The sequence below is a fragment of the Lucilia sericata genome, unplaced genomic scaffold, assembly GCF_015586225.1.
Source record: "Lucilia sericata isolate MDLA Ls3-8-SP2 unplaced genomic scaffold, ASM1558622v1 Contig000311F_arrow, whole genome shotgun sequence".
Lineage (NCBI taxonomy): Eukaryota > Metazoa > Arthropoda > Insecta > Diptera > Calliphoridae > Lucilia > Lucilia sericata.
The window spans coordinates 357,501-365,680 of NW_023994335.1; the positions used below are offsets into that span (position 1 = coordinate 357,501).

Here is an 8,180-nt window from a genome sequence, read left to right on the forward strand (position 1 = left end):
TGGCCGCTATTGCAACATCCGGCTGTCAATATAAATACAACTCTATACATGTCAAAATCTTATAAAAGAGTGGAGAAATATACATAAAAACACCAGCGCCCTCTGGTAATGAGTAGTTTTTGGTGAGATTTTTATAAAAATATCCAAAACTTTATTTAAAAAATCTTTAAATTATAAACAATAATACGGCCAAAGAAATCGGTACTACTTTCTATTATAAACTTGACTCTTTTCACATTTGTTTGCTCAGCTGCTAGGGTAAAATTTTGCACAGCATTAATATCCTCGGCATAAAAAGGTTCTTCATGTACTGAGCTATCCGGTTTATGAATTTGAATTTTAGCTTCTTTGGCAGCAAAACCACCTTGAAATTGAAAACTAAATGATTTCACCGTCTGAGGTTCTTCAAATTCTATAGCTATCCATTGAGGTATACCCTGTAATGCGAAAGCGAATATGTTTATAATAGTCAAGTTGTATATTTTGTTTCTTCTTTATAATACCTCATTGGAACTCCAGGCAGTATCATCTTGTTGGTCGTACAAAAATTGCTTACCATGTTGTTTGGTATCTTTGTTTAGCACCGAACTAACACTGAAATGTTAAGAAATTATTGCATTTTTTCATCTTATTATTGGAATTTAATTAATAAATACCTGCATTTAAATTTTTCATTGTTTAATAAATCCATTATGATGATTCTGATATTTGTTTATGTTTTACAGCTGTGTTATTAATAATTTCTCCATGTTGCCATAATGACAGTTGGAGACTTTTTCGAGAAAAGAGCTGCCACTCTTAATTGATGGGGGTGCCAGATAGTTTATATCTTTGATAAGGAAATTAAAAACAAATAGATTTGCAAATATTTACAAATTATATTGAAATCATTAATTTTCTTGAACTATTTTAAAAGAAATTGTTTAAAACTCATTTATTAATATAGGTATGTTTTGAAATATTGACCGATTAACATAATTTTATATAATTTTGTATAAAAAATACGAAAGTTAATATTTAATACATACTTATAACGGTTGCCAACCTTGGTTAACACATTACAATAATATTGTTTTATGAAGAAGAAATGAAGAAATTGTTTATTCAAGCTTGGTTTGTTATTTATTTTACAAATCATGGATTAATAATAGTGGATCGATTTTTTAATTTTTTACTGCAAACTTTGTTGTTTTTTTATTTTGCATTCGAAACCAATTGGCATCTCCGTCATCAATATTATTACTAATATTTTTTTGTATTTGTATTTTAAACACAAATTATTTCGATAAGATAAAAAAAGGTGGAAAATGCTAACAATTTAATAAGTACATAAATATTTTTCTTCATTGTTGTGTTGGGATCGATAAATAAGCTGTTTTTGTTAGTATAATAATTATAGTTGTGGACACAAACAATTAAAAGTGATTGACGTTTGTAATAAAGAGGAAATAGAGAAAACGAAGCCAAAATGGACAAGGAATACCAATTGCATATAAGTATTACCAAAGCTTTAAGTCCCTCAGAAGCTCCACTAAAAGTAAAACATGCCCGCTCTGTAATCATAGCGACACATCGTTCCAAAAGTGCCAAGCCCTTTTGGGCGGTGATCACACGCCAACCGATCATGGAACATAGATTTACGGCTTGGAAATTTTGTAATTTACTACATAAGGTATTGCGCGAAGGACATGAAAGTGCCGTTAAACAATCACAGACCCATAAGACTTTGATCTTGGAGGTGGGCAAGTTGTGGGGTCACTTGCAGGATGGTGTGGGTAAGTGCATTGAGGTGTACACGAGATTGTTGGTTAATAAACTAGAATTTCATCAGAAAAATGCCAATATTCCGGGTTCGCTGGCATTGGATTTTGGTGAATTTTCTCGTGCCGTAGGCGACGATTTAAATCTGTATTTTGAGTTGTGTGTGGAAGTTTTTGATTATCTGGAGCATATATTGCAAGTGCAGGCACAAATTTTCTTAGCCATTAACACCTATCGCTTGTCATCGATGACTCCTCAGGGTCAGTGCCGTCTGGCTCCTTTGATAACTCTCATACAGGATTCAAATCCTTTGTATGATATATGTGTTCGTATAATGTTTCGTCTGCATGATGGTTTGCCTCATGATGTCCTAATGGGTCATCGTAATCGCTTTAATGATATTTTCAAGAAACTAAAGGCCTTTTATGAAAGTGTTCGTCCTTTACAATATTTCTCGGATGTTATACAACTGCCACATTTGCCGGAGAATGCGCCTAATTTCTCCTCAGAACTTGATTTGGGCAACTATAGAGCACCGGTAATGGTTTTACAACAGGAGCCAGAACCCGAACCAGAGCCCACTATAGAAAGTTTAGTGGATTTAGCCCATGCAGGGGACAATAATGCCCAAACAGAAAATGCTTTAGATGAGAAAGAACTTATAATCCGACAGCTAACCGAAGAGTTAACCGAAAAACAAATGGCCCTGGAGCATTACTCCAATTTGGCCCAACAAATAAATAACTATCAATTTAAAAATGAAGCTTTACAACGTGAACTAAACACCACCAAGGAAATGTTGCAAAGTACTTTACACTCCAAGGATAATTTAGAGCAAAAATTGAGCGAAATATCGGAAAACATGGAACAGAAATTAAGCAAAATGTCCGAACTACAAGAAGAAGTCAAGCTGAGTGAGGAGAAAGTCAAACAAGTTGATGAAAAATTTGATAAAATCAAAACCATGTATACAAAGTTGCGTGAGGAACATATTGGTTTGCTGCGCCTGCGCAATGAAGATTCTAAACATTTAAGCACAGAGAAAAAAGAAATCGAAAAACTAAAAGAGGAATTGCAAAATTTAAATGAGAAATTATTGAACTATGAAAAAACTGAGGAACTTAATACAAGCCTTAAAACAAAATCCTTAGAATATGAGGAATTATTGGCCAGCAAGGAGGATTGTATGGAAAAACTTAAACAGGAAGTGCAGGAAATACAGCAACAGCTGGAAAGCTGTCAAACCGATTATAAGCAGTTACAACAACAGTTTGAGCAGCAGCAGGCAAAACTACAAGAAGATAACCAACATTTGGCTAATGAAAAACAAGATAATGAACAATTAAAACTTGAGATACAAGGACTTAAGGGGAAACTGGAACATCAGGTATCAAAAACCGATGAAATTGATACGTCTCTAAAAGCCAAAAGTCAAGAATATGAAAATCTTATAAACAGCAAGGATCTAAACATCGAACAACTGAATACCGAACTCCAGCAACATAAGGAACAAATGGAAAAGGCTCAAGTGGAACATGCAGCATTAATAAAACAATTTGAAGAACAACTACAAACACATCAGACCGCAAGTGAACTTTTTAAAGAAAATGCTGCAAAAGAGAAACAAACTAAACAACAGCAAATAGAAGATCTATTAACAAAACAAACGCATAATGAAACTTCTATAAAAGAACTAGAATTACAACTAAACAGTATTAATACAGAAAAACAAAACTTGGAACTTAAATTGAAAGCTGAACAAGAACAAGTTGTAGAATTGAAAAAATCACAAATTGAAGCCCAAGCAGCCACAGACAACTTAATGAGATCCCTTATAGAAACCCTTAAACTTTCGCTACAGACAGACTTTACATATAAAGTATTCGAAGCCGAGGTAGTGTTGCAACAGGCTGAACTAAGTATTGATTCCATTAAGGAACACTTACAAAATATTGTACAGGCTTATAAATTAAGTTGTGAAAATAAGACCCATTTAACTGGAGACTTTGTTAAATCCAGTTTAGAATTGCTGTCCACTTTAAGAACTCTGCATGAGTACATTATCCTGGTGGCAGAAAATACTACCGATATGGAAAATTCACAAAATATACGTTCCCTTGCAAATGAAACACGTGATTGTTTTATTACTCTCTTCCAAATGTTAATGGATAAAAAAGATGCCCAAGTATTAGAAACCCAACAACAACAACAGGAAATTGTTGGCAAATTAACTGAACTAAAGAAATTATTATTAATGATGCGTAATACTTTTACGGAAAATCTAAATATTGGCGATTTGTTGCAACAAGAGTTAAGGGACATGGATAAAATGATAGAAGAAGCTGCTCAGAAAATGCTAGAAATCCAACAAAACTCGAAATCCAAAAATGAAGGCATTAAATTGGAAGTTAATGAGAAAATTCTTGAATCTTGCACCAATCTAATGCAGTGTATTATACACCTTATAAAAAGGTCACGTGATCTGCAAAATGAAATAGTTGTACGTGGTAAAGGCAAGTCCACCGAAAAGGAATTCTACAAACGTAATAGCCAATGGACTGAGGGTCTTATTTCCGCCTCTAAAAGTGTGGCCAAGGGAGCCAATTATTTGGTGGATGCCGCTAATAAAGCCATTGTTCTCGAATCTAATGAATGTTTTGAAATCATTGTAGCTGCCCAGGAAATTGCAGCCAGTACTGCCCAGCTGGTTATAGCCAGCAAGGTAAAAGCCAGTAAAGATAGCCAAAAACTTTTGGATCTAACAAAAGCTTCACGTGATGTCTCACTAGCCACTGGCTCCGTTGTGGCCACCGTCAAAGATGGTTGCAATAAGTTAGAATATAAAAACGAAATCGACATGACAAAACTTACAACTTCCCAAAAGAAAGCCATGGAAATGGAAATGCATATTAAAGTTTTACAACTAGAGCAAGCACTCGACAATGAACGCCAAAATCTTATGTCATTCCGCAAGAAATTTTACCAAAGCTCCGAAGATGATTAAAATTTAAAAAAATGTTTTTATTATATTTTTTTATATATATTTAAATATTTAAACAAGTAGTTATTTTTTGGTTTAACCAAATAGTTTGTATATATATTAAACGTTAGATTTTAATTGATAATAACTACTTTATTAACTTATACACCAATTCATACATACCTATGCTGCATAACAGTAATAATTTTGTAACAAATAATATAACTAATTTTGTGTCTTGTTATTTTGTAATATTCGTTAAACATTTAATTCTGGCGAATTTGCCAAATGTTATTAACATTTTAAAAAAGTACATATAAACAACATATATATTTTTTAACATTTTTTTTTTTTAATATTTCCATATAATTGTTTTTGTTTTTTTATATATTTATGTATATTTTTTCATGTTTTGTAAAAACAAATTCCAGTTATTTCATTTTTTATACATTATATACATTTTTTAAACTAATAAACTGATTGTTGGTTAATAAATAAATAAACAAATAAATAACTAAAGGTTGTGTGTTATTAAATTAATTTGTTCTAATAATTTTTGGTAAAAGTATGACTCCTTATTTCTAAAGGCAGTGAGAATTTGAAATGAAGACTATTAAAACTAGTTGTAATAGTTTCACTTTTCCGCGAATATGATGAATTCAGATGTAGTCAGATTAAGATTAGTTCTACTTTAGTTCCAGTTCAGTACTAGTTCAGATCTACTTCAGTTCTAGTTTAGTTTTAGTTTATACATATGTATGTATCTTATTCAGTTCTAGTTCAGTTTTCGTTTAATTCTAGCTTACTTTCGACTAGATTTGTGTACTCGGTTTTAAAAATTATGCGAAGTCGTTTTTAAACGAGAAAATTTACTCGGATTCGGTTTACAGAACAGACAGGACTATATAATATTATTTAGTCCAAATTGGCTTTTTTATTACTGAATAAATAAAAAAATATGTTTGTTTTTACGTTATTGATCATTTTCTTAATGCAACATTTTTTAGAAACTGATTTTCTGCAATAGGTTTTATATGGGGGATAGGGTCAAATATAGGCCGATCTTCGTAAAAGTTGGAGAAAGGATTTGTTTTTAATTTTTAAGAATTTTTTATCCATCTCTGCATAATTTCTCGCACAACTTTTGTGCTTGATTTGTTTTGTTGTTATAATTTGTAACTTATTTATTGAAATAATAATATAATTAATTAATAATTTAATTTATAACTTATAAACAATATATTTGCTTCCAAAATCCTACTTTCTGATCTCTCGATTTCCGTTTTTATTTAAAATCTTTGAAAATTTAAAAACTAAACGTAGCCGGTTTACAAACGATTTTAGGCCGCCGCCGACATTTTATTGTCAGCCGCTACCGCCGTCAATATTTAACGGCGCAGGGCTCTGGACGAGAGTACAAAAAAATAGATTTTTCGCGTGCAAACAACTTGAGAAAAGACATACATTTTTTTAAACGCTTTTTATTGATTCCCTTCCTCTAGTATTTAAAAGAAATAAATAAAATGAACAAAGAACAAGATTATGCCTCCGATACAGATGAAAGTGATGAAGATTTCCGACCAGACAATGCAGCCGGCGAATCGCCAGTCAGCGAAGACGAGGAAGAAGATTGTGAGTCCAATGAAGAGTTAGCTAATGGAACACAACACAAGGATAAACCGGAAAAAAGAAAAAGGCAAATCAAAAAATTAACTAAAAAGAAAAAATCTAAAGTGGAGCAAGAAGACGAGTCAGAAGATGATGAAGATGAAGCCATACATACTACTTCAAGGAGAGCAACAAGACAGACAAATGATGCTGATACAAATGGCAAAGGAAGTACTCTGGAAAAAGATGAATTAGTATCAGATGAAGAAGATAAATCACGTACAAATGCTCTGTGGGCAGATTTTCTGAAAGATGTTAATCCTACTGCGACATCCGCAAAAGCTAATCCTTCCAAAGCCCAAGAAGATAAACCAAGTTCCTCTAGTAGTAAGGACCAAGAAACGAGTAAAAAGAACAATATTTCCACTGATAACCAAACAACTAGCAGTTTATCGCCATCACCAAAAGTGGAAGAAACTAAAATAGTAGTTACTGAAGTGGTAGATTTTGCTGGTGAAGAAGTACGTATACAACGGGAAGTAGATGCTTCTAGTATTAAGGAAAATAAAGCTGCCACAATACCACCAGCTAAAAAGCAACCCTTTAGTCGTATTATGCCAGGTGCGGGTCTTAAAAGAACTATACCCACGGCCGCAACAGGTTCTGCAGGTGGTGGACTGGGTTCAATACTAAATCAACTAGGGAAAAAGAAGAAATTGTCTGTTCTCGAAAAATCCCAAATGGATTGGAAGAGTTTTAAGCAAACAGAGGGAATAGATGAACAATTGCAAACATTTAACAAAGGCAAGGATGGGTAAGTTAAGACTACACTCTTAAGGTTTAAAACTAAATATCTAAAAATATCCATTTCTTTTTCAGCTATTTGGAACGTCAGGACTTTTTACAACGCACCGATATACGACAATTTGAAATTGAAAAGAATTTACGACAAAGTACCAGACGTCCTCATTAATTTTGTCCAGAATTATATTTTAAGTTTATATTACTATTTGAAATTACTTATACTATTAGACTCTAAATTACCAACTATTTACAATCATTTAATAATACAATCTTACAAATATGTACTTGTTTATATTGTATATCATTTGAAATATATTCCATTTTCTTTTTAAGTTTAATATTTTATCAGCCGGAAATAAAAATCTTTTAGCGAACATTTTTTAAGGTACATTTAGATTATTGGAAATTTCTCTCTATTATGCAAAAAATCCTATATGATCTTACTAGACTTGTAAGAGCAAAGTACTGTACGCAAAATAAAATATAATTATTATTTATATTGTGAATTTTTTATTTTTAAATAATCAGGATGTATGTTCATTATGTATGTATTTGGATATTGTGTCTGTATTATTGATGCTAAAAATATAAATGTTGTCAATAAAGAAAGTATATAAGAGAACAATGCAAATGTGAGGCGTTATTCATTGTAAATAAAATAGGTAGATATGTAGATAGATAGATAGATAGATAGATATAGATAGATAGATAGATAGATAGATAGATAGATAGATAGATAGATAGATAGATAGATAGATAGATAGATAGATAGATAGATAGATAGATAGATAGATAGATAGATATAGATAGATAGATAGATAGATAGATAGATAGATAGATAGATAGATAGATAGATAGATAGATAGATAGATAGATAGATAGATAGATAGATAGATAGATAGATAGATAGATAGATAGATAGATAGAAGATAGATAGATAGATAGATAGATAGATAGATAGATAGATAGATAGATAGATAGATAGATAGATAGATAGATAGATAGATAGATAGATAGATAGATAGAT

The 8,180-nt window shown here is 31.7% G+C and overlaps 4 protein-coding genes across 4 annotated transcripts in view; 2 read left to right on the forward strand and 2 right to left on the reverse strand.

Annotated features, from left to right (window-relative positions):
- LOC119603555 (60S ribosomal protein L38) overlaps positions 1-44 on the reverse strand; it is an 829-nt gene extending 785 nt beyond the window's left edge. The window contains exon 1 of the mRNA XM_037955600.1: positions 1-44. This exon is cut by the window's left edge and continues 120 nt beyond it. The gene's annotated coding sequence lies outside the window, so the exon portion shown is untranslated.
- Positions 45-140: 96 nt separating this feature from the next.
- On the reverse strand, positions 141-780 carry LOC119603556 (nuclear receptor 2C2-associated protein). The gene is made up of 3 exons (XM_037955601.1): positions 657-780; positions 504-594; positions 141-437 (listed from the first exon to the last, which is right to left on the reverse strand). Exons 1-3 carry the CDS (start codon positions 689-691, stop codon positions 156-158), a joined length of 408 nt encoding a protein of 135 aa, XP_037811529.1. The 5' UTR covers positions 692-780; the 3' UTR covers positions 141-155.
- A 423-nt stretch (positions 781-1,203) lies between these two features.
- On the forward strand, positions 1,204-5,231 carry LOC119603557 (huntingtin-interacting protein 1). Its single transcript, XM_037955602.1, has one exon. It carries the CDS (start codon positions 1,469-1,471, stop codon positions 4,763-4,765), a length of 3,297 nt encoding a protein of 1,098 aa, XP_037811530.1. The 5' UTR covers positions 1,204-1,468; the 3' UTR covers positions 4,766-5,231.
- Positions 5,232-6,140: 909 nt separating this feature from the next.
- LOC119603558 (craniofacial development protein 1) lies at positions 6,141-7,650 on the forward strand. Its single transcript, XM_037955603.1, has 2 exons — positions 6,141-7,163; positions 7,229-7,650. Exons 1-2 carry the CDS (start codon positions 6,265-6,267, stop codon positions 7,320-7,322), a joined length of 993 nt encoding a protein of 330 aa, XP_037811531.1. The 5' UTR covers positions 6,141-6,264; the 3' UTR covers positions 7,323-7,650.
- The last annotated feature ends 530 nt before the right edge of the window (positions 7,651-8,180 follow it).

Bases quoted from the DNA above. Each gene is read 5' to 3' on its own strand.
- LOC119603556 (XM_037955601.1), bottom strand. From the start codon at position 691: ATGGATTTATTAAACAATGAAAAATTTAAATGCAG. The intron at 595-656 runs GTATTTATTAAT...TTAACATTTCAG, and splicing joins AATGAAAAATTTAAATGCAG to TGTTAGTTCGGTGCTAAACA. The intron at 438-503 runs GTATTATAAAGA...TTCGCATTACAG, and splicing joins CTGCCTGGAGTTCCAATGAG to GGTATACCTCAATGGATAGC.
- LOC119603557 (XM_037955602.1), top strand. From the start codon at position 1,469: ATGGACAAGGAATACCAATTGCATATAAGTATTACCAAAGCTTTAAGT.
- LOC119603558 (XM_037955603.1), top strand. From the start codon at position 6,265: ATGAACAAAGAACAAGATTATGCCTCCGATACAGATGAAAGTGATGAA. The intron at 7,164-7,228 runs GTAAGTTAAGAC...TTTCTTTTTCAG, and splicing joins TTTAACAAAGGCAAGGATGG to CTATTTGGAACGTCAGGACT.